At 34.3% G+C, this 27,240-nt stretch overlaps 1 protein-coding gene across 2 annotated transcripts in view; it reads left to right on the top strand.

Annotated features, from left to right (window-relative positions):
* The window catches only part of RTTN (rotatin), a 79,236-nt gene extending 52,232 nt beyond the window's left edge, over positions 1–27,004 (top strand). Inside the window, exons 35-49 of one of the 2 annotated variants that reach the window (XM_063397366.1) lie at positions 3,790–3,898; positions 4,599–4,797; positions 5,788–5,878; positions 6,868–7,021; positions 7,177–7,314; positions 8,170–8,381; positions 12,116–12,221; positions 13,544–13,638; positions 17,262–17,339; positions 18,770–18,896; positions 20,614–20,813; positions 22,540–22,807; positions 24,036–24,139; positions 24,482–24,551; positions 26,144–27,004. In XM_063397366.1, the coding sequence (XP_063253436.1) occupies positions 3,790–3,898; positions 4,599–4,797; positions 5,788–5,878; positions 6,868–7,021; positions 7,177–7,314; positions 8,170–8,381; positions 12,116–12,221; positions 13,544–13,638; positions 17,262–17,339; positions 18,770–18,896; positions 20,614–20,813; positions 22,540–22,807; positions 24,036–24,139; positions 24,482–24,551; positions 26,144–26,226 (2,034 nt within the window). In that variant the 3' untranslated portion in view covers positions 26,227–27,004. The remainder of the gene's footprint in view (positions 1–3,789; positions 3,899–4,598; positions 4,798–5,787; positions 5,879–6,867; positions 7,022–7,176; positions 7,315–8,169; positions 8,382–12,115; positions 12,222–13,543; positions 13,639–17,261; positions 17,340–18,769; positions 18,897–20,613; positions 20,814–22,539; positions 22,808–24,035; positions 24,140–24,481; positions 24,552–26,143) is intronic. The other variant, XM_063397361.1, reaches the window with a different exon arrangement.
* The last annotated feature ends 236 nt before the right edge of the window (positions 27,005–27,240 follow it).

The following is a 27,240-nucleotide window of genomic DNA, read 5'->3' as shown; positions in this document are numbered from 1 at the left end:
AAATCTCAGGCATTTGTAACTTATCCCTGTATGACTTCAAACTTTTGGGTCACAGTTTGGCCCAATTTCTGTTTTGATCTATGAGTAAAGAAATACATTTATGAAGCCATTACAAAAAGTTGGTAGAAGTTTGTTGCTAAATGTTGAATGTTGGTGGTGCCGGGAAGATGTTGTTATTCCAAGCCCACGAGATGGCGTGCTTTCCCTGTCACAAATAGAAAGGAATCTGCAGGTCTTACTGAAGGGAGAAATGTGCTTTAGGTGCATGACACAGATTTGAGGAAAACACCCACAAAGACTTGAGAATGAGCAATCAAACCAAGTAGAATTGTTTCTGTTAAAAACTCTTCTCTGATATTTTAATAACATTAAAAAAATTGATCTAGGTATGTCCATATCGGTTCCTATTCCTAACATTCTGTCAGTTTTCTCTTCCCGATTTCATGTAACCAGTACTTTATTTGAGCTGTCTTCTATCGTGAGCTGACTTCACAAAGGGTCATATGACCTTAACTAAAAATTGCAACTAAATTACATTTTGGCTTCATCTTTTTTCCTTCATCCCCAATTATTTTCCCCAAATTTGCAGAAAGAAAAATTGAGAAAATTCAAGAGAGTCAGAAATTTTGCAGAGACTACAAATAAAAAAAATTTGCTCCTTTTATAGAGTAAAGAATAGTTGTGTGGAGATGAAATCAGTAATTCATTGTAATATATAGAGACAGCAAAACTGGATTGTCTGTACTGTTTTAACTCATATGCATTATATTTTGTGTCTTTAAGATCCCAGTGGTTTACAGATTTTTGTCAAATTTACCTTTGTTTTTCTGTGAACTGGAATGTGGCTACTGCAAAAAGTCCAGTTCTGAGATGATTAATAATCTTGGTATTTTATGGAATAAATAGTTTAAACATTAACTAAAGTTATCATTAGACAAGACAAATCCTTACTCTTGTTTTAACCAACACGTTTGGTTTGTGTGTAGTACATATGATAAGAGATCACCAATCTGCATGGAGATACTGACTTGCTTTAGACTGCATAAATATGCTGTGTAATATTTTGCATAAATATGCAAAAAGGGCTGTTCTGTGTCCAGGACATCTTGACAAAACAAGCAGTTATTTAAAAACTTGAGCTAAAAATGATGTGGGCTAAAGATCTACAGACCTCTCCCAGACAATCTTTAGTCATGGCCATTCTTTCCTATGAAATCTTCTTGCTCTTTTTTATAAAAATGTGCACTTTATTTTCTGGAACCGTGGTTACCAGAGTGCTATACAGTTAAGTGATTTAAACCTTTGAAAAGGGAACTGAATAGAATTAATCACTGCAAGCCTATTAAAGCAATGCCAGAGGGATTTTTGTACCAGAGGTTAAGAAAAGACCTTTCATTCCTATCTAGTAGATAAATGGCAAAACCCTCACATTTCTCCTGTGTTTCCACTCTGACAATTTTTGTATTCTTTTGAATTAGTTCCAATCTGCAGTTGTCATCTCCCTCTCCACACACAGAGAACATTTTCCCCTATTACAGCCCCTTCCAAAGTTTCACTGTTAAGCAACACAATGCTTCATTGCTCCCAGGAACAATATGGTGGCAGTAGTAAATATCCTTTACTAAATACTGTGTCCCAGACTTCCAGTTCATCCTTATCAAAGGTGATTTATAAAAGTGGTAATATGTTTCTTTTTTTTTTCCCCTGGAAGGCAGAACATAGAACAGTGTGGAAACAACTTCATTGTGTTACTGTACGTTTTCTGTTACGACAGCAGAAAATTTTGAGATTTAACCTATTTTCCACTGTGAAGCAATTAGCGATAAATGTTCCATCAGTGCATGAAGATGATGATATTTTTCTAACTAGATAAAGGTTTTGCTGATTTTTTAAAATTCATTTTTTAACATAACTGAGATTTTTTTATTTTCTTGCCCAAAATATTTAGAGAGTTGTAGAAGATACAGAAAGAACAGTTGTGTGAGGTAGCTGATACTGTTTACTAATATGTGAAAGGTTGTATAATTCATAATAATATCTGTAAGGTGACTGTCAGTATAGTTAAAGTCCTTTTAGGGTTTTACTTGTTTCAGAAGAACCATATGGACTGTTAGCAGTTACATTTTGGATTGGTACTATTTAAGGAAAAGTGTTATGGTTTTTCTCACCTATTAGAATGCTCGGAATTGGTGTATAGTGCTGAATAAATGCAGAATTTGCCATGTCTCAAGATAGATTAGTTTAATATAAATAATGGATTTTAGTAATTATTTAAATTAGCAATCAGAGAACTTCAAGTAACTTATTTTGATTGACAAATATGCTTTTTAGTTGTGCAATCAAGAAATAATTTGTATTTCAGTCACTCAGTACAGCTCGGTACTGCATTTTGCTAGTAAGAAAATAATTCAGCCAAGCATTGTCCTAGTGTTTATGTGACCCAACCTCTATGTGAATCCTGTGTTTTAGACACACCCCCAGATCTTACTGTAGCTTGTTTTATGTGTTACAATAATCCTCTGATTTTTCTTGAGGAACAACTGAGCAGGCTTAAGAAGAAAGACTCATGATTGTAGGATGAACAATAGTGGGAGACCAGAGGAAAATGCGGGAGGAAAGGAAGTTACAGTGAGGAGGTTGCAAGGATACAATAGCTAGGAACAGAGCGATCTGTGATTTCCTTCCCTGCCCCCTTTTTGTCTGTTAAATCACTTCTAACATTTCCTTGGGTAAAAATATATTCCAACTGTTATTCTAATAAAATTTTAAAAAAAAGAAACCCGAACCTTTGGGATATTTCAGTCTTCCTTAGAAAGCTCACTGAGAGTAAAATTCTGGTAACACGCTTCTTCAAGTTGTAATTCTGCTGGGATTTTGTTGGGTTCTCCAGCATTCTGTATTCTTTGCTTTGTATAGTGACACTCTTGAAGAAAATTGTCTAATGTGAATCTTCCATCTGGAAAATAAAAGCCAGAAGTGAAAATGTGACTTGACATGAGACATACTTGTCCTGTGCTCCAAAACTGGTTACAGGTCTTATTGTGTCACAAAAGCACATCATTTAGCTGGATTCTGGGTCTTATGATCTCAGGCTTGTGGTTTTAAACACAGGAGCAAGAGCATTAGGAACTTTTGAAAACACACAAAATTCATAATGTAAATAATGCAAAATTGGTGGGAGGAGCGTGGTATTATGTCAGTAAAGTTATCTACTGCCATTTAAACTCTCATATCTTCACTTAAATTAACACATGTAAGATCACAAGATTAGGGTTAAGAGAAGTACCCAGAGTTCAAAAGACTCAGGGACGTCAGCTTTGACTGATGACAAATGCACTTGTGATATTTTTAACTGAGTGTGTTCTGTACAAAGGGACAAGTGCTGATGTTCTCAGTAGAGCAAATAGTCCATGAAAAATTTGAGTTTAAATGCTTCAGTAATGTCTTTCTATCTTTATCCAAATGTAGGTTGAGTCAATTATATGGATGAAAAAGAAGGATGGAGAGAAGGAATTTCCAGTAACACAGGCATTGATCAGTTTTTAACTGAAATGTTTCAGACTGTTCATATTGCCCATCTTTTAATAGTTTCAATTATTGGGTTTTTATCATATACATACGCACACATAGTGGACAAAACTTAATCAAATTGATTTTGAACAGTAATATTTACATTGTATTTGATTTTGTTCATTATGATGGGTTGTTCCCCCTTCCCAAGCAGAATATAAATAAACTACTATAAATAAAAAGCTGGAATCAACTAGTTTCCTTTTTATGGATTTCTAGATTCTGTCTGCATCACCATCACTGGGGAGTGTTACTGAGCTTCAGGCAGCAGTTCCAGGTTTGGCCGGTTTTATTCCGGACACGGTGGCTGATCGGCTTACGGCCCAAGGTAAGTCAAGCTCGAGTCTTGGGACCTGATGCTAAATACAGTGTAGTCACCTGCCTGTATTTCAGTATTTGTCCATGCTGTACATTGTACAGTCTGCATATTGCTGGAGCAGTCATTGTTTCTAGTGGTTGTTTTAGAAGCCAAACATTAAACACTTCCTTTAATATGAAATTTGACAGAAGCAAGTGAAAATGGTACTGCTTGAAATGAAACTCAAGACTTAGGTTCTCTTCCTGGCATCTAGTCGTGCTTTCAACACATCGGTCATGGTAGAGCTGTCATATACATACATGCCCACAGGAGTGTGTATGCACACACATACACAAAGATGTATATATGATTCTCTTTATATGTAGAAAGATAAAAACTAATATAATATAAAAAATATATTTGTAATCATGTATGTAGAGAAAGGTGTGTAAAAATACAAATATTTTTCTTTTAAAGAAAGGACTAGGAATCTGTGTCTTTTCGAATTTGCTACTTGTCTTTATTAAATGCCTGGTAGAGGGAGCATTTTATTTCAGAACTATTTCCTGTATCTGATTTCATTTTTTTTTTCAATTCATTCCTGAATATACAGTTTAAATATAGAGAGAACTTGGATGTTTTATGAAAAATACAAATAAACTTGGTTTATGTAACTGCTGTAATTTAATCTTTTCGTTGTTTGGGGTTTTTTTTATTCAACACAATCTAGGTCAAAGCGATACAACCATGACAGAATCTCCAAGTCAACATGATTCTCCCATGTCTGCTGCTCTGTCTAAACAGTGTGCTGTAGTCACACCTGCCCTTTTGTCAGCTGTTTGCAGCCTTCTGCACAATCTGCTGGTTGTCATGCCGAAAGATACTGGAATTGCTCTTCAACAAACACATTTGCTAACAACTCTCAGCAGGTATGAGATCAATAACTGTTGAACTACAGACAAGGTGTAGCAATAGATGTTTAAAAAATCTTTGAATGAGATCTGCCCATGTTTCTCACTAAAACTGTTAAACATATTGATCATGTCTTGCTCTCGAAGTATTCAAAATCGTTTTTTTAATTAAAAAATACAATTAATTGAAGAAAAGAATAAGATTTTCTTTTTCACAGACTAGATAGTCATATTGGTGGCTCCATTTGTGGTGTATGTCTTACACAGGACTACTGTGTTCCTCTCATGGTATTTTAGGGTTTTGTCAGGTATTTAGAATTGCAGGTAATTTCAGCTCATTTTATGATTTTCTTCTTTGAATTGTATGAAATGTTTTGAAGATGAGCCAAGGATTCTCCCACTAAAGGGAGTAAATAAAACTTGCCAAATTTGGGTGATAGATCCTGGTGTTTTACTTCCTTTTAAAAGGAGGAACCACTTTGAAGAGGTCTTCAGATTGTATGCCATTGCTTCCATTTCCATTGTAGCAAATTCTTTTGTCTATAAAAAATGTTTGGAAGTGCTGAAGCACAGCATGAAAAATTAGTTCATTTTTTGGTAAAAGTTTTCAAGAGCATTTGTAGTTGCTCTTCATAGTGCGACTAATGGAAAAAAAACAAAACACAAACAAACATAAAACCCCAACAACCCTGGTGTGAATACAGCTTATATTATCACAGAGCTGTTTATTCTTCTAGAGGAAAGAAAATAAGAAATCAAATAGAAAAAATTGATTTTTGCCAGTGCAGTAACAGCTATTGGAATTTATATTAGTCTAGCTATTTTGAAACAACATACTGCTACTATAGTTGCCATTGCACTAGACTTCCTTAAAATAGGGATTTAGCAGTAAGTGCATCTTACTTTATTTTTACTCTGTTTATTTATATTATTCTCTTTTATGGAATGTTAAGTTAATGGAATGTTTAATTATTTAACTATATTTCTAACCAATATATTTTGTTTTAGTCTTGTAAGTGCTAATCTGGTTGAAAGATGCATCTTGGAACTGAAAGCTCCATTGGGTCATCGATGTCATATAGAACACGTAAAAGCTCAGGTTAGAGAAGCATTTGTTACTTCCTAATTTTTTCAAGTTATGAATTTAATTATGTTAGCATAATTTATATTCATTAGCATAGTCCAGACACACTGCTATAGGCTACATTCATATGAATCTTTGTGCTTTTGACAAAGCTCAAGTGAAAATAAACCATTTTATTCAACACAGAGGAATTAATTTCTGTATTAGGACTATAACTAGAATGATCAAACTGAAAATGCATTGTCTTTTAAAAGTGTATGTTAAATTTAGCCATTGAAGAAATTATGTAATAGAATTTTTTTTGTGTTACTGAAGTGTGAGCCAGATACAGTTACTGACACATTGGATATTTATTGTCTGTAACAAACCTGGCTGCTTTGCTTTGTCTCTGATCCTGCAGAGACTTACATAGTTCTCAACTAATTTTGATGTATGCAAACCTGCTGATAGAACTACCTTTTTATTAAATGTAGCTCTGTATATAAATGTATAGAACATTCTGTTTCATGACACAGAGCCATTTCATAGTTTCTGCTGCTCTGCATTCAGGTTTACTTTGAAGAAAATTACTCTGCTAATTAGAGAAATATTTCTGCAGAAAACTTACAAGAATAAGTAAACAAATATGTTAGCTTCTGTTTTTAGGAAGACACATGTATTCCTCAGTATTAATGACCATTTTAATGTTTTTCTTTGTGATCTTCCAATGAGTATGCTGCTGTGTATGTAGCAAGAGTTATGACCTTCTCACAAGGAACTTTTGCTTTGTTACTAGAAAATTGATTGCCCATGTGTTTCCAGACTAGGGATTCTGTTTCATCTTCTACAGGAAAAATTAAGAGAAACATTTTAAATTCATGTCCATGTTCATGTTATTTGTTTTAAGTGGTGTATATTAATTCAAAATGTTATGGATCAGTTGACATAATGTGAGTAGATTTAAAATAGTGTGAAAGTTGTAAATATATGGCTTTATTTTATATCTTCCTACAAATATTTAACAGGTCTCGTTACTACTTCAGTACTTGTCATCTGTGTCCAGGCTTCTAAGATCATGTTTATTGGTGGATTCTCATCTTGTAAGCCAGGATGAACTGTTGAAACCTCTCTTGGGGAATATCTTCAGGATTCTCACCATACGTCCCAAAGCTGGCTTAGGTAATGAAGTACTTTGTTTCCTTTATGACCAGATAGAGGCAGGCCTTCATTTGGGTACCACCCTGGTGTAAATGGACTGGTGTGGTCAGGCTCAGCTTTCCAGGTTTGTGCACGGTTGTAAATGGTTTGATTTTTTTTCTGTGTTGTCTTTGCAGATACCGGGTTAACAACCGTACTTCAGGAGACATGGGTAGACTCTTTCAGCCTTCTAGCTACATTACTGTGGAAAAGTGGCCAGATAACTTTTCCCTCTGTGACAGCAGCCCTTGCAAATCACTGTACAGCAATAATTGGTAATGGCTATTCCTGCATGGTTTTTTTCCCGGCCACTAATAAACAAATAGAAACAAAATCATTCCTCTTTTAGATGCTATCAAGTAATTACTAATGAGATATCCACAATGAAAACCAATGTGTCCAGAGCTTGACTGACTTGTATTATTTTCTTCACATGTATAGATGAGTGATTTTAGTTGCAAACCTTAATCAAAAGTGACATTTGTGAAATATCCATTAGCACTTCATTTTTTCCTTGTTTCTTTTTAAATATTTTGCGTAAAAGGAAAGCAAAGTTTTGAGGGGAGATGAGAGACATAGAAATCAAAGATTATTAACCATGAGTTTATTTATTGTATTTTAATTACTCTTACATTAGCTATGTATTTTAATTATTCTTACATTAGTTGCATACTTAGGCAATATTCTATGAAGTGCTTCAATACTGAAGTGTGAGCATAGTCCAGAAAAGCTTGTGCATGTTAAGAGCGCTAGTGAATCCAGATCCAACTGCAAATAAAGCAGCTAATAGGTACTCTTGGGTTGGTAATGTAAGCTGTTGATAAAATAAGGAGAGTTCAAAAAATTACTGGACAAATGAGTGATTTGAGTGAAATGGAGATTGCTTTTTTGTTTTATAGTCAAATGAACGCAGAGCAATGAATTCATTCAACCCTTATAAAACTCAAACTTTTCTTTCTTAGATTTTTTTGAAGACTTGCAAGATGCATAAAATTTGTAGAATTCCTTGGGCAATGCACAGTATATCTGCTTCCAGGTTCACATGCTTTTCTTTTCTGTGTTCTAAAGTATACCTGAGCTTTATTCATAATGAAATATGAAAATCTGAATTTTTTTGTTTAACCTTTTAGATACCATTTCTGATTGTATCCATCTGTCTACCACATATCCTGCATTATATGTGGCTAGTTTACAGTTCCTCTCTGTCCTTTTGAATGAGGAAGGAAGAAAACAGCTCCAGGATAAACAGAGTGTGTGTCAGCATCCAACTATTAGCTTTCTTCTGGATCACACTGAAGAATGCCAGGCACCAGTAACTCAACTTACTGCATTAATTATTCAGGTATTTAAAATTTGACAATCTGATTGCAGGATATATTTTTTGCATTTTTGATTATTTTACCTCCTTTATATTTAATCCTTCCTTATTTACAGGTTGGTACTAGTAAGCAAAATTATATTGAAATTTTTGTCTTATTTGTGTTCCCTCACAACTTAGTTATTTTATCTATATACTTATTTTCTTTCTTTAATTTATGCAGTTTGTCACTGTAACAATCTGTTACAACTGTTTTTTCTGAATGATGCACATTATATAAAATGTAGTTTATGATTTCTATTGTTCTGAAGTCATCATGTTGTAACTATTTTTTAAATAAGTATCTTAGTACTATTTTGCTATATAAAGCGTATTTTTTGACATTTGTTGGTCATATATTGGATAGTGTGACCAAAAGAATGCTCTCTTAGCATTCATCTCCTCTCTTTGTGTGGATGCTGAATTCTTGTAGAAAAACCTTACTCCTACCAAGACTTCTCCTGAAATCTGTCACAAACTCTGTATTTGCTGCTCTGTTGCAGCACTGTGGCTCTATTGTATTTATTGGGGCATGGTATTTGTCCACTGAGAACCTGCTGTCTTCAGGGAGGAAAACTTCCCAATAGGACCTTTCTTGGTCACTCTACAGGCCAGTGAAACCAGAATTCTCTGTGTCTTTGGCAACTAATCTCAGATAATTTCTTTGCACAGTGTTTTGCTGTGAGGACAAGATTTTCAGGGACTCAAGCAAAGCAGCAGGAGCACTTCGTTCAAATCCCATAGTTTGCTAATATCCTGTTACGTGTTGGTATTAAGCTTGCATATGTGCCTGAAACAAAACTCCTTGGCTCCGGCACAAAAAGTATGGTTGCATGAGAATATGTCTGATAAAGACATGTTGTAACATTTTTCTGTTTTCATACAAGTATACATAAGTGCTTATCAGTCTGTGCCAGCAAAAAGGGACAATTCTTATGGTGAGAGCAGAAAAAGTTGATACAATGAAGAATGAACTGCAGCCAGGTCAATGAAAGGACATTAGACACACTTTGAGTATTGTAAGAGACATCAGCTTTTAACATGCTTTTTAGCTGTTCAGGGATGTAGACAGACATTGCATTTTGTTCATAAAAGGGTTCAAAAGATAGCCTATGCTCTCTGGGTCTTTACAGAGCTGCTGTGATCTCCCCAAAAGGATAACAGAATTAGGAAAGACACAGTTTCAGTTTTTTAGATCAAAGTACATGTGTTTATTTACACTCCCTCACAGTGGTCATTAAGAGGACAGTGGAATGAGCCCATGGGATGTAAAGTAACCTATTAAAACAACAAACATCTAAAAACCACCATTAAAAATGAAAAAACAACCCAAAAGATTTAGGACCTTTTTCAGGGGAAGCATTCTTAAAGAGAGGCAGTCAAGCAAATAATTGGCTAACATCGAAAAGGATGGGAGACTTTTCAAACAAACAGTTATCTCCATTAATCATCCTCAATACATAAAATCTACAGAATACCTGATACATGCCGTGGCAAATGCTAATTTAGTACCCAGTGTGCAGGTGTGAATATTAGTAGACCAGGTCTCAAATTGGAATTCATTATCACATGTAAGAAATCTGGTAAGTGCTGACTTTGAAAGGCTTTGGTTGTTTTGTGTACATAAATGTTAATCCTTGTGTACATGTGCTTAAGATCAGAAATAAAATTAAGAAGAAAATCATAATCTATACATAAACTCTCAAATTTTGGCCCTAACATTTTTTTTCCTAGATATAAATTTCACAATATTTTAGAAGGACTGTGATCTCCCCTTCAACTAACAGTAGGTGCAGACTAACATAGACAGATCTGCTGTGGATTTATGGGACATCTTAAATTTATTATGCAGCATAATTTCAAAAAATAATTAATGTCCATTCTCATTTTAATACTTTTATAATAAGTATTAAATAATTAAATAATAAAACTATAGAATCTGGTGGCACAAGGCAGTATAATATTCTAGTTATTTTTTTCCATTCAACTAGTAGTTAATCATTAATTAATTCTTAATCAGTTGTGCTCCCTATGCTTGACATAAATTTTCCTTTTTATTATGAACTGTAGTTCTTGATGGCAGACTAAGAAAAAAAATGCATAAAAGAGCATGCTTCAAGACAACAGAATTTTGCTAGTGTTCAAGTTAAAATTTAGAAAATAGTAAGATGCAATTGAAACTTTTGAAAAAGATACAGGTATGACAATTCACATTAATTATTGGATCAGTTCTAGTTTGCCACATAATACTTACAGGAAATACCCAAGAGGTTCATAGACAAATATGTTTTTATTACTAAAATATTCGTGAATATTAAGAAAAAATAAAAACATACAGCAATTTAATAGGGCTAAAGCCTTTGAGTGGATAAGTCACAAAACCTACATCATAGGCTATGCAGAATTGCTGGAACTCAACAATTTTTTCTTCCCTGGCTTGTGTCAATTAGTCTAACCTTTAAGCTTTTAAATACTCAAATATCTAAATTTTTTAATTTGAAAAGAAACTATCACCTATTAGAACAGAAAAATAGTTAATTTACTTTGAACATTCTTGTGTTGCTGTTAGATTTGAGATTTCATGCTGAATCTAATAGAAGTAGTAGTCTAAATGTAAAGTTGTGGTTGAAATGTAAAGTTCTTTTTTCTTGGTTATAAACACAGAACCTAGTCCATAAACCCTGTCCATGCTTTGGTGCTTTGATTTGGTATCATTGTCCTTATCAATGAGGTGTTGGGATTTTTTGTAGTTATTAACTTACTGTTCTTTATTCTTTGACCTTCTCACCCCTGGTTACAGTGAACACTTCAATAAATGATGACCTTAGAGTATACATCGATATTTTATTTCATATGAAAATTTGAAGACATTGTTAGCCCATTAATACGTGGTATATGTAGAATTAAAATCTACGAGATCCTATGGATAGGTACTTATGAGATTGCTGTCTAAAGTATTTTCTTAAGATGTTGTATTTTTGGCTAACTTCACAATATGTTTTTCTTTTTACTATGATCCAGCAACTGTTCTTATTTTCCTATATTTTTCTGATTGTAATGGATGCTGTTATCTTGGATGTCAGAACTGGCATGGTGTTTAAGGGAAAAGTGCTAGATAGTCAAAATTCTCTAGTGGATAATATATGAGGCACAGACTGCTCCTTGTATTTCAACTCTGTTGTTATATGACTCCAAATAAATATTCCTTTGAAAACGCAGAGATTACGCTTAGGTTATTAGAAATGTGGTGATGCTCACAAAGGCCTCACAAACTAAGACAAACTGCCATTTTTCACTGGTTAGTAAGAGTACCTAAAATAATTTTCAGTGATTTTTAAGGAATTTCACTGTATTTAATCTCTTCATCATTGTGTAGAAGGAAAGCAAGATTGCACTAAAGGCATGTCAGGGAGTTGTCTGTAATACCAAGCCTATTCCTGAATATTAGGAAAAGTATGGATTGCCAGGATTTGGAATCTCAGCCTTTGAAAAGTAGAATGTTAAGAAAAGAATAAGAAGAGTGAGCGTAGGAGCAAACCTGAAACACTTTAATGCAGACTGACTATAAACATGAATATAGAGAGGGTGAACTTTATATAGGAATGCAGTGATAAATCATCCAAATGAAAATATAGACTCTGACAACCTATTTATAGCTATGAATACTACTTTTAATATGGTCACTTTTTCATTTCAGTAATGAAATTGCATTTTTGTAGGTCTGTGAAAGAAAATCTTCAAAGGATGTGCTGAAAGAAGTTGCTACAAATGCGCTGTTGTCTCTGTTAGCTGTCAGTAGAAATGCCCAGAAATGTGCTTTGGAAGGTGAGCATTTCAAAATGTATATTAAATTATATATGAATCAAATGCTTGCAGATGTTTTACATATTACCTTTAGGTTGTAATTTTTTTTTTCAAAGCAGAAGAACGAGGTTTCAGTGGCAGGGTGTTTTTCAAATTTTCACTAAGAAATCTTAGTAGTAGTTAAAGTTTTCAGCTACCAATGAAATATTATATTGTAGCCAGTTTAAAGCCCTGTGGTGAAGTCACAGCTCTGTGTTAGAGTAAGAAGAGATCTGTTAGCTTTTTACCACTAATGGCATATTCATCCACTGAAACTGGAGATTTTTCACTGGCAGTATCTTCCAGTACTTTTGTAGGTGAAAGTATGCTATGTATTTTCAGTTCTGGCTGTAAAAAATTTCTTCCTCATATCTAGTCTAAATTTGTCCTCTTTTAGTTTAAAACCATTACCCCTTGTCTTACTGCAACAGGCCCCGCTAAAAAGTGTGTTCCCATCTTTCTTAAGCTCCTTTTGAGTGGAAGGCTGTAACCAGGTCTTCCTGGAGCATTCTCTTCTCCATGCTGAACAATCCCAGCTCTCTCAGCCTGTCCTTATAGATGTATTAGATCCCTCTCAGGATTATTGTGATCTGCCTCTGGACTCGCTCCAACAGATCTTTTCTGTTCTGCTTTTCTACTGTCCTCTCGGTGTGACCATTTAACCAATTCCTTGTCCACCATCCAGTCCACCTGTCTATTACATAACTCTCCAATTTGGAAGAATGTTGTAGAGAACCGTGTCAAAATCCTTACAGAAGTTCAGACAGATGATACCTGTAGCTCTTACCTTATCTAATTACGTAGTCACTCTATCATCTTGTGACTTAAAGACTCTAGATCCAAAGAAAAGAGCTTAACTCAACATTTTGCCCTTGAAGTCACTTGAACAGTTGCTTTCCTTTGTCTTACCACAGATGCAGCAAATCTGCTGTTGCTAGGGAAAGGCTGGGTAAAACGAATGGATGCCCTAATCTCTTGAAGTTTTACACTTCTAAGCAGCATCATTGAAGATATCCTGAAGAATTATGAGGAGTTATGCTCTCCACCAAATCATCTTCCCCTCTCAATCTTACCAGTCCTTCCTTTGGGCATTCCTCTCATGGGACTTTGTTGCAAGAGGACTCAAATGTATTTTTGCTTCTTGAGAGCTTTCAAATAGATGCACTTCATCTCAGAAGCTGTTTGTTACTTCCTGATATCCAGAAGATAGCAACAAGATCATTGCCAGAAAGATATCTTGTTTTTTAATAAAACACTTTTGATTGTGAATGTAATTATAAATGTTACTGGTTTTTGTCTTCCAGCTGACCTGATAGACAGCTGTATGGAAAGCATGAAGCACATTCACGCACAGCTGAATTTGGATTCCCTAAAGCCTGGGAAAGGACAGAGAAAAAAGGTAGCTGTGAAAACCAGAACACTGATAGGATAAGGCATTTCCCAGGTTTCGTTTGTTTGTCTGTTTTCTTGAGGCAGATATTGCTTGTATGTGTCACAGATGAGACAAAGTAAATTCCAACTTCTAGTGGTTCCAGATACTGGAAGTTCTATAAGATTAAATGATTTTAGAATTTTACCAACTTAATTACCTCCCATACTCTTCCACTCAGAGGTCTCAGTAGGTCTCAAGTATGTTTTCCAACACAGAGATGACTGTTACTTCAGGTATGTCAGGCAAAAAATCACATCAGTTCATACATTGCAGCTGCTCAGTCTTGGGTGTTCACTGGACAAAGCCCATGGGCATATTGGTGGTTTTTTCCATGCATCTCTCTGGTCTTCAGGATCTTCTCCCATTTGCCAGATTGTTCCTCCCACCAGGATCTTCACATTCTTCTTTTTGGGCCCATTTCTTTCTGTCAGGGACCATCTCTTTTCTGGAATCCTTTTTTTTCCACTAAGTTTTCTTTCCTGAACTCCAAGCTTCTGTTTGCCTAAAATCAATAATCTACAGGAAAAGTACAATACATGATCAGCCTCTGAATTACTAGTTTTGTCTCATGTCTTTTCATTACTTGGAGCATTCAAGCTGTCCCACTTTTAGTCCAGGTTATCAGAATTAGCAGCTAGTCCATTCTGGCTGAAAGCAGCAAGTAGCAGACTGATTGAGAGTTCAAAATTCACTTTCAGACATCCACTCACATACACATCTCATTCTTTTGTAATCTGTCATGCTTGTAATTTATGATGTTTATATTATAGCAATATCAGAGTATTGTTTTCAAACTTAATTGTACTTTCAGTCTTGACTTTGTGACCCTGTCTAATCCAGCTAATTTTTTTCCATCTTGTTTCCACAATAATATTTTTTGTTTTTCTTAAGTTGTTTGTTTCAGTGTATTTCAAACAGTGCTAGCTATTTTAGTTTTGTCTATTTCGTATCAGTCAATCTCCCTCCCATCCCAAAACCAGTTCCATTCTCCTTATGCATGTAAATCATAGCTTTTTTACTCTCCTATTTCCTGGCTTTCAGTTGTATTTTTTTTTCTCTTCTTCTTCAAACTTGGTTGAGACATCTCAATTTCTTATCATCAGACTCTATTTTCCCTGATTTTTTTAACTTCTTGTCAGTTTGAGGTCTTTTTTTAACCTCATACTTGTGGTGCTTCCACTGCCTGCATTCCCAGTAGCTTCTCTCCATTCACAATTTATTTATTTAGCTTTTTTTTTTCAACCTTCCTTCCAGTTCTTCCAGACTCTGACGTCACCCAACTGTTCTTTACCACATTTAGATATAAATTATGTCTTACCATCATACAACAGTTTCATAAGATTTTTGTTGCAATCTGCTTGTTTTCTGCCACTTTCATCTAAGAGAATAAATAAAATACAGGCAGTAACCTCTGCTGTCAAATTTGATATCTTGTCCACTCCCACATAAAGTAGAAATTGCAGAAAACACCTTCCTCTAGGGTATCTCTGCATTGCTTCAGCTAAACAGTACTTTTCTCTGAGGTTTTGGTACAGACCTTGATTTGTGAGTCTGGAACTGTTTTATAACAATGAACTCTTTAAAAAATTTGAGTTTGACCCTCAAAGATTTGAAGGCTATCATATTTTTTTCTTGAGATCTCCTAAACACATTCATTTTCCCTTTTCAATGGTTGGAGGCTGAAATGTGTCCTGCCTTGCATATGTCCTGTAAGGCTGAGGTCAGCTGGTTCTTTGTAGTTTCTGGGTTGAGGAGGAATTTAAAACTTAAGAGAAATTGGAGGAAAGGAGCCTCTGAGAAAGTTCAGAAAAACTGTTTATGTTTAATTGAAAATTCTTGGAAAGATTTGTAAAAGACAATTTGCAGAGCTGGGACTACAGGTTGCTGCATCATATGTAAGTGTGCTGTTCATATGTGGTACATAATGAGAGTTTCATGTGGGGGACACTGAGACATTGCTTTCGTGGTAGATTTAGCTGGTCATTCACAAAACTGCCCCTTCTCCCACTTCAAGGTACAACTCTCAAAGGAAAGTCATGATAGCTTCTTTTCTTTTTTCCTTTTTCTGACTCTTCTAATTATTGGGAAAAATATATTTGACCTAGCTTCATTCTCAGGTCAACTGAGGTGTTTTACTTGATATTCCTTTTGTTTCACAGTAATTAGTGTGATGCTAACAAAGTGCATTAAAAGTATTTACAGGTAGCTAAGCTTTCAAAAAACTCATGTCAAAATATTACCCCAGTAAAAAGCAAGATATTCTAAAATAAATAAATACAAACACTGCTATCAATGCAACCCGTAACTTTTTAAACCTTTTTTAAAGTTTGTACATTAAATATGAGTTGTAGCTTGTGGCATTTTAGTGCTATTTCACTTGTTAACTAAATTAATACATACAGAATTCCTTGAAAGAATTCTTATCTTGTCTTAGAGTTAACATTTTATTTGGCTAGAAGTGAGACAAACCAGTTATAAAATGTATTTGTAATAATGAGTTGTATGTTTCTTCCCGATCTACTATACCTGGCTTTCATTAACCTTTTTGCAGTAGACTGTTACTTCATCTCTAAATGTCATCAAATACATGATTTACGACATATAAGCACATTATGATTTACAATCATGCATTGTTTCTTCACCTTGTCTGAGATCAAGTATGAATCCTATTTTACGTTTTTGTTCCTTTATGCTTGATAAGACAGAAATAGTATCCTGTGGTGAACAAGCTTGCTGGAATTTGGTAATCTTTCAAAAGTGGTTTAGTGTGTCACCCTTATAGGAGTTAGGTCAGCCATCACTGTAGTGTCACAGCTCTGTCATGAAGATAGATTTTTTTGTTCACTTGTAACTTGAATCTGTGTAGCACCTCATTGTCCAAAGGCCTGTATTTATTTTTGTAATTTTCTTATCGGGTTGGAAGTTATTTATAGCTTCTATATTTATAGTTAAGGATAGGAAATGAAGATCCTGGGGATATAAGGATGGATTGGCCTGACCAACTGTAGAGATCACAGAATATTCTGAGCTGGAAGGGACTCCCAAGGATCATCAAATCCAGTTCTTAAGTGAATAGTCTGTATGAATAGAGGTCAAACCCAGAACCTTGACATTGTATTAGCACCATGCTCCAACTGAGTTCTCAGAGTCTGAAAGAGAGAGCTAATTTAACCTTGTTTTTGTCCAAGGAAGAAAAATAAATGCTGCTAGGGAGTGTTTCGTTTGACTTTTTTTAGATGTGTGCTTTAGGATGGAACAAATACCCGCCCGTTCTTTATTAGTTGTAAGAGAAATGGAGCTCAGCATTACAGATCTCTGCATTTGGTCAGATTGGCACCCCTAGAAATAGTATCTGTGAGTTATAAAGAGAGATAAGGATAATAAGTTACTGGTTATAAATGTCTTTAGTAAACGTGCTTGAAGCTAGCTGAGATGAATTCCACCTGAAATCAGAAGAAAACTGCTGAGCAGATGTGACCCAAACATTGATACCTTAGATTTGCACTCCTTCTTTTGAAACATCTTTCTTCCTTGTATAAAATTCATTCTGTTCTTAAATTGATGATCTTCAATTATTTTTCTCTGCTTAGGAGGATAACCTTATCAAGGAGTTAAGGTGTTCTATGCAGCTTCTCAGAAACTGCCTCTTTCAAAATGAAGAATGCAAAGTAAGTATTCTTATACTGAAGTAATATGAGCACATTTAGTTACTGAATGAAGATAATTTTTTTTTCTATTTCGAAGGTATTTTCAAGCTGGCTAAATTTAAGTTTGAATAATTGAGGGCAAGAAATACTTATTTTGTTGTAATTCCCACCTCCTAAGAATATTTCACACATCTATTAGGAACTTAGTGTTCTTAGGGAAACATCATCTCCCAAAGGTTTCAGATGGCTGTTATTTTTTATATCCACTTCTGCCTTGAGTAAGTCAATAATTCTAATTTTTAAAGCATATAACATGAAAAATGGGTTCAGAGAAAAGTGTGGGGCTACCAGAAAGGTACAGAGATGCATTTCAGATCTTAAAGTTATTTCCTCTCCTTGCTTCTTTTGCCTTTCTGAAAGACAAGAAAAACCCCAAACCACCCCAATCAAATAAGCAAAACCAAACAAACCCCAAAATCGAAATAATAATTTGCTTTTTATTTTTCTTTATCTGAGTTAAATTGTACTAATCCTCCAAAACACAATTTTGTTTTCATATCCATTTTTTATAAAATTATTTTTCTTGCTCAAAATCTTAAATGTCTTCTTTTAATTTTATTATTTTATTTTTCTCCGTTCTGTTCAATTTCTTTTCAACTTCCATTCTGCCTATTTGTTTTTTCCATGGGGAAAAATACCACATTACTTGTTTTCACTTTTTCCTGTGTTTTCTTTCTGATCACTGCTCTTCCCCTTTCCTATTGCTGATACCATTCACACATTTATTTCCACTCTCACACTTTAATTTTTCTTGGCATTGTGTTACTCATGCTATTTATACAATTTGGGCTACTTTTAGCAAATGCATGGGTGGAACTGCAAGATTTCTTGACTTTCCAGGAGTACCCCTTTCCAGGGCATGTAGTAACATCCTTTTTGTATGCAGAACACCTGGGCCTGAATAAGCCATCTGATTATTCCTGAAGTCCCCATAACTTGGTTGTGCCATAAGATCAACTAAGATTATTGTGGAATGTTTTTCTTTTTTTGATCAGGATTTGCAGAAAGAATTGCTTGAAGGATTGAAGGTGATTTCTGTTGATAACTGAAGATTTCTATCATTTGCTCTGTATACAGCTACACTTTTGTATTTCCATGCTTTTTGAGTTCCAATAATTACTTTAGAAGGAGTTGAATAAAAGTTTAGAGAGCTCTCGAAAAAGAACAGTTGGAATGAATAAATCTTTACTTTGTTTGTCTGTCTTTCAGTAATTATGTTCTGGTTTTGACTGGGGTAGAGTTAAATTTATTGGGGGTTGAAATGATGGTGTCAATTCTCCGTACAGTCTTTTAAACCACAAGATAAAACATAAGATAAAAATGTGGTTTTCTCATTCTATATTTCATTTTCAAAGGATTGATAGCATTTGAAATTCTCGCTCATGTTGTAGATGGCAGCACTCAAAGCTCATCTTGTTCCTGTTTTGCATTCTCTGTGGCCGTGGTTTTTAGCAGACGATTCTTCAATGCAAATAGCTCTACATTTGCTTTGTGTCTACACTGAAAACTATCCTGCAGGTATGAAAGTCACTCTATGCTGGAATAAATGAAAATATTTTACAAGAATAATTAAGACAGAAAAGCATAATAAAAGGAAAAGAATGTTTATTGCTACCCTAAGAAGAAAATGTAAAAGCACTGGTCCATCAAAGTCTATCAAGAGTCTTGATTTTAATACATTCAAGACTTTTATTCAGATCTGGTTTCAAGCTGTTGGATTTAGCAAGAGTGCAATTGTACCAAAGGATTAAGTAGCATTTAATTCCAAACATTATATTTGAAGGTTTTGCTGAATGTCCTGCCAAGCTGAGTAGTATATTATAGAAGTACTATTCTAGGAATTCTTTAATAGAGAACAGTATATCAGTATTTTATATGGGTTGTACTTCAGTCCTTATTGAGAACATTCTGGTTTTGAAAAAGTCAATCAAATTCAATTTTGTATTAAATTTATTCAATTTCTTTAGGCTTTGGACTCAGTTTGTGTTTGTATATTTTTCTTAAGGAATCTCCTTTTCATTTGAGCAAACTTTTTATTTCCATTGATAATTATCCCCTGAAATTTTTTCTAGCATGGATCTTTCTCTTTCCATATCCTGATTATTTAGATTTAGCAAATCATAGTAATGATTCACAAGTAGCTTGAAGAGACACAAAAGTGTCTGTTCGTTTTCCCCTGTCAAGATACCATAAAAGAGTTTAAATGGTTAAAATATGACACTTTTTTAAAGTTAATGTCTCCAGACCTTAAATGAGCTTGCAATGACCTTTTTCATAAAGATTTTTTTTAATATGGGCCAAAGAAAGACATGTATTAGTCAGCTACAGAATATAACATAGAAATGTAGTGTGCTGTCCATGTGCAAGAAATCAAGCTGAAGTGACTCTAAGCTGCATTTTTATTTTCCTTGCTGATAAGAGCAAGTGCTGATCAATCTGATCAGTCATGTTTTTTACTTCTGTTCAGAATAGCTGGCTTATGAGGTGTCCCAAGTTTACCTACTCTGAACTGGTTAACCACTCCTCCTCAGTGTAGTCAGAGAAATGCATGTAAATGTTTGTTACAGTTAAATATTGTCTCATTTTTGCTTACTTGTGCCATGTAAGAAATGAACTGTTGCTGATGGCCAATGCCACTAAAAAAGGGACATATATCTATATTTGCACAGAAGGCATTTATCTATATTAGGTTGGTAAAATAGTTGTTCCCTCCTGCTGTATTAATTCAAACTTGTAGCTGTGTAGCACAGGATTGTGCATTCTTCTGTTGTACAATGTAATGACAGCTGTAGACAGCGCTTACATTTCTCAGAAAAATATTCTAAGGAACTTATAATAATCCTTTCAAATTATACAGAGACCTCTTTTTCTGAACCAGTTTCAGAGGATCCCTTCAGATTCAACCACCAAATAATTGTATAATTAGATACACGTTCGGGTGTTTAAGGAGACTTTCTGAGATGGAACAATGGCTTCTGTTTAACAGCAGAATTGCCTCTTACATTCTAGAACAATAGAACAGTAGATCTGCCTATTCCAGTAAAGTGCCAATTCAGGCACATTTCTATTCAAAGCCTGTCTGATTGACTTCATTGAGGTTCAAAGAAAAGATACCTAATAAGTCCTTTGAAAAGTTCCATTTCAATGTTTGAGCTGTTGCATTGTTCTTTCTATAGATTTTTCTTTTAAATACATATCTGCATTTCTGATGTGATAAATGTCTCATTGCTTTAAGGTTGTGCTTCACTTTGTTGCACTGGTGGTGGACAACCATCACTTCCATCTGCACGAAGTGCAGCTGGCAATTCTTTAATGCATTACGTCTTGAAATTGGCTTCCCAAGTGTCAAATGATAACAGCCCGGTTCAGCAGGTGGTCTTTTGTCTAATATCCAACCTTGCTCTGTCTCATGACTGTAAAGGCATTATTCAGAAGGTAAGTAAATGTTAACCTGTATTTTAGCAATGGGTGCAGTTTCCTTTTTAATAAACCCTCATATTTTAATATGGAGTGTCCTGTGATTATATAGAAGTGCTTCTGTGGGAATCGAGTCCATTGTGTCTTCTCAGTTGTGTTACTGTTCCCTAAGAGCAGAGTGTAATTCAGTTATATTCATAGTCTCAACAATTTTTGCTAGAGCTTTTTGTAACCTCTCTGTATCAGTGTGTTTTAACATTTTTAATACCCATATATATTGATGGCAATCACTGGTGGATCGTGAAAGTGAGTATGCTGCACGTGAATGAATGAGAAATGAAACATCGTGTAAATCACTAGGTATACTGTGGGACACATAACCTTTGGAAAAGTTTTAGGACAAAGGCAGTGACTGGACATCAGATAAAAATCTATTCTTATTACACCAATGTATATAATGTCTTTTCCTTTTTCTATTTTGTATATAGAATGTGCTTTGAAAAGTCTTTTTCTCTTAAACTTTGATCATTTAAATAAATTCGAACCTTGAGAGAAGAAGACAGACTATGTAGAAAGCCAACAGTAGTAGCGATGTGATGAGCTAACAGAAAAGAAATAATCAAAAGTGTGTTTCTAGCATCTTTTGTAGTAATTTATCAATAGAAAAAAATTCCTTTCATCTCCATTAACCATGTTCTGTTCTTGGACCTAATTACATGTTCGAAATGCAGGGGGAAATAGGTATTTTTGTGATGCTAATTATGTAAAGCATGGTCATACCATTAGAGTGGATAACACTCAAACTTTTGGATAGAAACGAAGAATGTGAGATCTCTTCTATAGTAGCTGTTATATTCTGTGAATTGTTTTTGCTTTTAGAGTCTTCAGAGTTTCACTCTAGTGTGATAGTACTTCCTTCTCTCTTGGGTTCTGCTTTCATAAGTGTAAGCAATGCTGAATAACCAATTCCCTCTGTGAAAATTAAATTACCAGTATTTTATTCACATGAAGAAAACCACAATGAGTTTTTATGCTGGGTTGCTTGCTTTCAACCAGATGCTTGTATATGTTGTCGAGATTCAGTGAAGCTGGGAATATTTAGTCAAGGACTTTTTCATTAGAGGAATTTATGTTAGGACACCTCACTCTTGCAACAGGGGAATAGATTTTTGTCTTCTCAGAATCTCCTTAAAGTGGAGGCAAACCCTAAGATAGTGTGTTATATCAATGCACATTTATTTTTCTTCAAAGCTTACAAAAATAGAGGACATTCCACTGGCTGCCAGTGAAGGCAGGAGTGGTGCTGTAGGTTCTTATGAGTCACTTCCAACTCAAGACATTCTGTGATACCTTTAACATTTGTTAATAGCATGCAAGAATAAGTTAATCACTTAAAAGTCACTGGCTTATTTTTGGGTAGAAACACTGAGTGCAAAGTAAAAAGCTTATGTAGTGGTGGGAATTGGCCTTTAAAGAAATATTTTGTGTTGGATCAACTTTTATGTATCTACACTGCATAAAGTATTATAGAAGAAAATGTATGTTAACTTTTTAAGCATGCAGTAGATTCTTTTTCATATATAATTTTTTCCAAAAATCCTTGACTAATAATGGGTTGCCTGTAATGTGTAAATTGAACAACAGTACTAGTGTTTGGTCAAGTATGTAGGTTGGAAGGTCAAACAACAGCAAAAAAGCCATGGAATACTATAAATTCTAAAACTCTTTTTCTTCCCTCTAACAGAGTAACTTCCTGCAGAACTTTTTATCTCTTTCATCGCCAAAAGGAAGTAATAAAAATTCTGGTAATGTGTCTACTCTCTGGCTAAAGCTGCTATTGAACATATCTTCTGGAGAAGATGGACAACAGATGGTCATGAAGATAAATGGCTTTTTAGACCAGATCATTGAAATGTGTAAATACAAGCACAAAAGCAGCCAACATCTAGCACTTCTTATTCTACATAACATATGTTTTAGTCCAGCTAATAAACCAAAGATATTAGGTAATGGTAGGTATCTGAAGAGTATGCAAACTGTTGTCCTCTGAGAATATCATGGCTTCCAGAAGACTGTTTTCATGTCAGTTTGGGTTACTTACCAAGAACTCAATGTTGTATTGTAGAAGAGCATTTTTATAAAATTTTTTTAGAAGTAATTACAGAATACATATTTTGGCAGAGAGACAATTACAATAATACATAATAAAAGGAAAAGCAAATAAATAGTTGTAAAAAGAAAATCAAGATTCATTGTTAGGCAGATCATTTGGATATAATAACACATTATGAATGAAAAGATTTTTGCAGTTTTGTCAAACAGCTAGTTTTTCAGGGAGGATTGAATAATTCTTTGTGTCAGTCAGTTTGAAATAACTGAAGTTCCTGTCCTCAGTTAGACAAAACTTTCCTAGCTTGTGCAAATCATGAATGTCGAGACAAATTATTTTATGTCCTGTCATATACAGAAAGTGTTTATAATAAAGTTATGTCATGGTATATATATTGAATGTAACAATGTGTTCAGAATTTTTTTCGTGGTTGTTTGTAGAAGACATGTTTCTTTCCCCCATTTAATTGCAGAGAGAATGTGACTGTCTTTGTTTTAAGCTCTCAGCAAGTTTTCCATAGTGTCCATGCTTTTTATTTTTCCTAAGATGTGAATTTATTGCGTTAATTAAATATACGTTGTTCAGTTACATAATCTATGAATTTTTGTTGTGAAATGAACAAGCAAAGTTGAAAAGTCTGGTTTCAGAGCAATACTAGAAAATTAAGGCACCTACAGTGGGGTGGCAAATATTTCTCATTGGTTGCAAATCATCTGCATAATAAGTATGAAGGAAAATAGAAACATCCTAATATCCATCCTGATGTGGCTCTAATTGTGGCTACTGGGAGTTATAAAACAGTTTCACAGCTTACTCAGTCCCTAAGCATAGCTGATAGCTATACATAATGTTCATGTTGTATTACTGGTAGCTTAACTTTTTAGCATTACTTGGTTTTGTTTTGCTATATTGCTTTTAACACTTCTTTCAATGTACTGTGCTGATTTTATGAGCATATTGAAATTTAATCGATAGTAAAGTTTCTGTAATTCCTCTGCCATACCAGTTCTTGTCATAAAAATAAGTATATTCCAAGCATCAATCTACTGAGGCATGTAAATATATTTACATTGCTCTTGATTATATTTTCTAGATGCATTTGTTTTCACTTTTTTTATTTGTCTCATTAGATCAAGCAATTGAAGTACTGTCTGCCTGTTTGGAAAGTAACAGTCCTGCTGTTCAGAGAATAGGAGCAGCTTCGCTTTGGGCTTTGCTTCACAACTATCAGAAGGTTAGTATTTGAGTAATCTGTGAAAAAGCTGTAATGTTATACTTTTATGCTGTAAACAATACTGTAATCTCTGAGTAAATAATAATAAAGTTTACAGTAGTCATTCTGTTTTATTTTAATCGCATAGCTGCGGAGGCTGGGAGATTAAACAAGCAGCTTGTCCTTTGTAATTTGTGACTACTTCTATAAATGCAGTCTATATGATGATACAGTCATGTTAATTCTAAAAATTCCTGCATCTCATGTTCTGATGAATTACTCTAATTTTTTAAACTTTGTTGTTAATGTGTGAACATGTGGGCAAGAAAACTCAAAGTGTTTGTGTGTTTGTGTGTGTTACAGGCAAAAGTGACTTTGAAGAATCCATCCATAAAGAGAAGAATAGATGAGGCTTATTCTTTAGTGAAGAAAAGTAGGTCGTAGTTCTATCTAATGCCAATTCTTAATTTTTCAATCATTAAAGCACTTCAATTTATATCATCACAGTAAGTTTTTGTTGTGCTACAAGTATTTCAAAGGACGCTTTTGTCCCTAAAATCACAATTAGTGATGTGGCATCTTAAAAATACAGATGGAGAAAAATACCTTAGGTAATTGCCAAGTTTAGTTTTCAAGAATAGGTATGATTGTGCTTGCAGTAAAAATCCTTTTCACAGTACAGTTCTGTGAATCTTTAAATCTTAAATTTAGTGATAAGAAAAATTGTTCTTTTAGCATTGACTTTGCCTGTGTTCAGTCTCAGAGTGTTGAGCCACATAAAGGAGGGATCAGAGTAGAGTATTGTTCCAACATTAAAATACTGTGCCATGGGTTAGTGACATTCTGGAAGCTTGAAATTTTTGCTCAAGAAAGTGAAAATAACTCAATGGCTTCAATACAATAGGTTCAGCTGAAGAACATTCAGTATGAAAGGTGTTCAAACACCAGATCTGGAGCTGGAGCTTCAGTAGCTAATGATGGGTTTATTGGTTGTTACTCACATCAAGTTAGTCTAATCTTGAAAGGACATGATAATCTCTCACCTCCAGCTAATGAGCTTTCCTACTAACTTAAATTGTTCTGTGGATGTACTCAAATAGGTTTATTGATTGAGTAGCTTATAATATCCAGGTTTCCACAGTATTTGTAAAACAGATTTGCCACACACTTTCTGTCTACATTGACCATTGTTGGTATCCTAATAATGAGGAGATGTATTTTTGATAGAACATCTCATGATAATTTTTCCTGTGCTGTCACCCAAATTCATTCATTTTGTGAATGTACTGTTGTTTCAAACTCAGCCTTTACTAAGTCAATCATTAGACATAATAATACAACATTTCATATACTAATAATATATTAATACATAAGTTTTTATTGTTCCTTATAGCAGAACTACCACTGATCAGAGACTTTTCAAAATACCATGTTGAATCAACAAGATCGAAAGATGTACCTTTTACATATTAGCACCTCATAATATTAATCCCCATTTATTTGTGTACTGCTATAGAACATGAAGTCTCAGACTGAACTATTGATTTTTAATTCAATAAACATTTACTTATCAAAATAAGAAGTATAAATAAAATATTTTCTATATAAAATATTTTATGCAACTATAATTATTACAGTTTACAGCTGTGTAATATGTCATCAATATTGTCATCAATATATTCCTCCATTAAGGTTCTCAACTAGTCTGTGCTTATAAAGCTTTGATCACTTAACAGTGATTATTTGGATAAAATGGTAGATTGTTCTTCTGAGTACATGTGCAGGAATTTTTCAACATGGCTATTGTTATTTTACATTTCCTACTTTGTCCTATCCAAGGAAAAAACCAAAACAGACTTTGCAACATAAAGTATCAGTATTTGATTTGCTGCTCATTAATGCAGAGGTTAAAGTCACAAACCAGCATGAATTCTTGCAAGGCATTTGATGCAATGTCTGGAAAAGTAATTTTATATTATGAATCAGCTAGGAATTCAAATCTTATGGGTTTTTTTTTGCTTTCAGGTTCTCCCCATCCAGAAGAAAATGAACTACATGCCTACCATGTAAAATGCTTAGAGAATATTGTGCAGCTTCTTGACTCTTAATGGTCATCAGTCGACTTCTCATGTTGAAATTGAACAGCTTGTTCAATGAGAGCCTGAAATTTGAAGAAACCACTTCTGATTCACAGATCTGTGGCAGCAGCATATCTGCTGTGGAAGAAATTTATGAAGCCTTTGAAGAAGGAGTTCATCACTTTGAACCAAAGAAATTGCACTGTATCTGGTTCAAACTGTTTTGCTGTAATCCCAATGGGAAATTATAATTATGCTATGTAAACTATGTACACAGAAGAAGGAATGTACAGGGGAAGATTTGAAAAATGAGTAATTTTCTTAAATTATGTGTTGAAATTGTTACTGTAAAGTATTAGAATTTCTGGTTTGGATTGTTCTTAATAAAGGAGTTTTTACCTGAAATCATCATTTGCTGTGAGTGAAGTGGAATTTTTAAGATTGCAGGTGGACACAGTGTATGCTCAGATTCAAGAACTGAAAATGTTGGTAATTGTGGTGTCTTACACATATTAGATGCAGAACATCAAGGTGCATGTAGTTTTGAAGATTTCAGTTCGAATTGCTGCATGTTTTTTAAGATGCTAAGTGAAAAAGAGCTCTCAATTGCTGATATTAGAGGTGACATGTTAACGTAGCAGTTTAATCAAGATGTGGGGTATGTGCATCCATTTAAGTTACATTACAACAATGTAGAGAATATCTGAGTCAAAATTTGTTGGTTTCTAAAGACTTTGAATCTTTTGCTTAGGGCAAATTTCCCCCTCCCCACACCTCCCTTATCTGGGCCTGTGTTGTCTTTGAAGTGCTACTATGTAACTATTGTTCTAAGTTTTTCAGTATTCTATACTGAAAGAGTTTGAGAGAAAAATACATTGGTGTCTGAGCACAATGGTTTTTCTGGCCATGCTTCTGGAGTATCTAAAAGTGTTTTAATTTCCCTCAACACATAAAGCTTTTACTTTATGCCAGAGTCAGATAGAAGTGAGCTAATTCAAAGCAAAACCTGAATAAAATCTCTAAGAATTATAGCAAGGCCATGTC

The sequence above is a fragment of the Prinia subflava genome, chromosome 1, assembly GCF_021018805.1.
Source record: "Prinia subflava isolate CZ2003 ecotype Zambia chromosome 1, Cam_Psub_1.2, whole genome shotgun sequence".
Classification (NCBI taxonomy): domain Eukaryota; kingdom Metazoa; phylum Chordata; class Aves; order Passeriformes; family Cisticolidae; genus Prinia; species Prinia subflava.
This window is presented reverse-complemented; position numbering and strand designations above follow the sequence as displayed.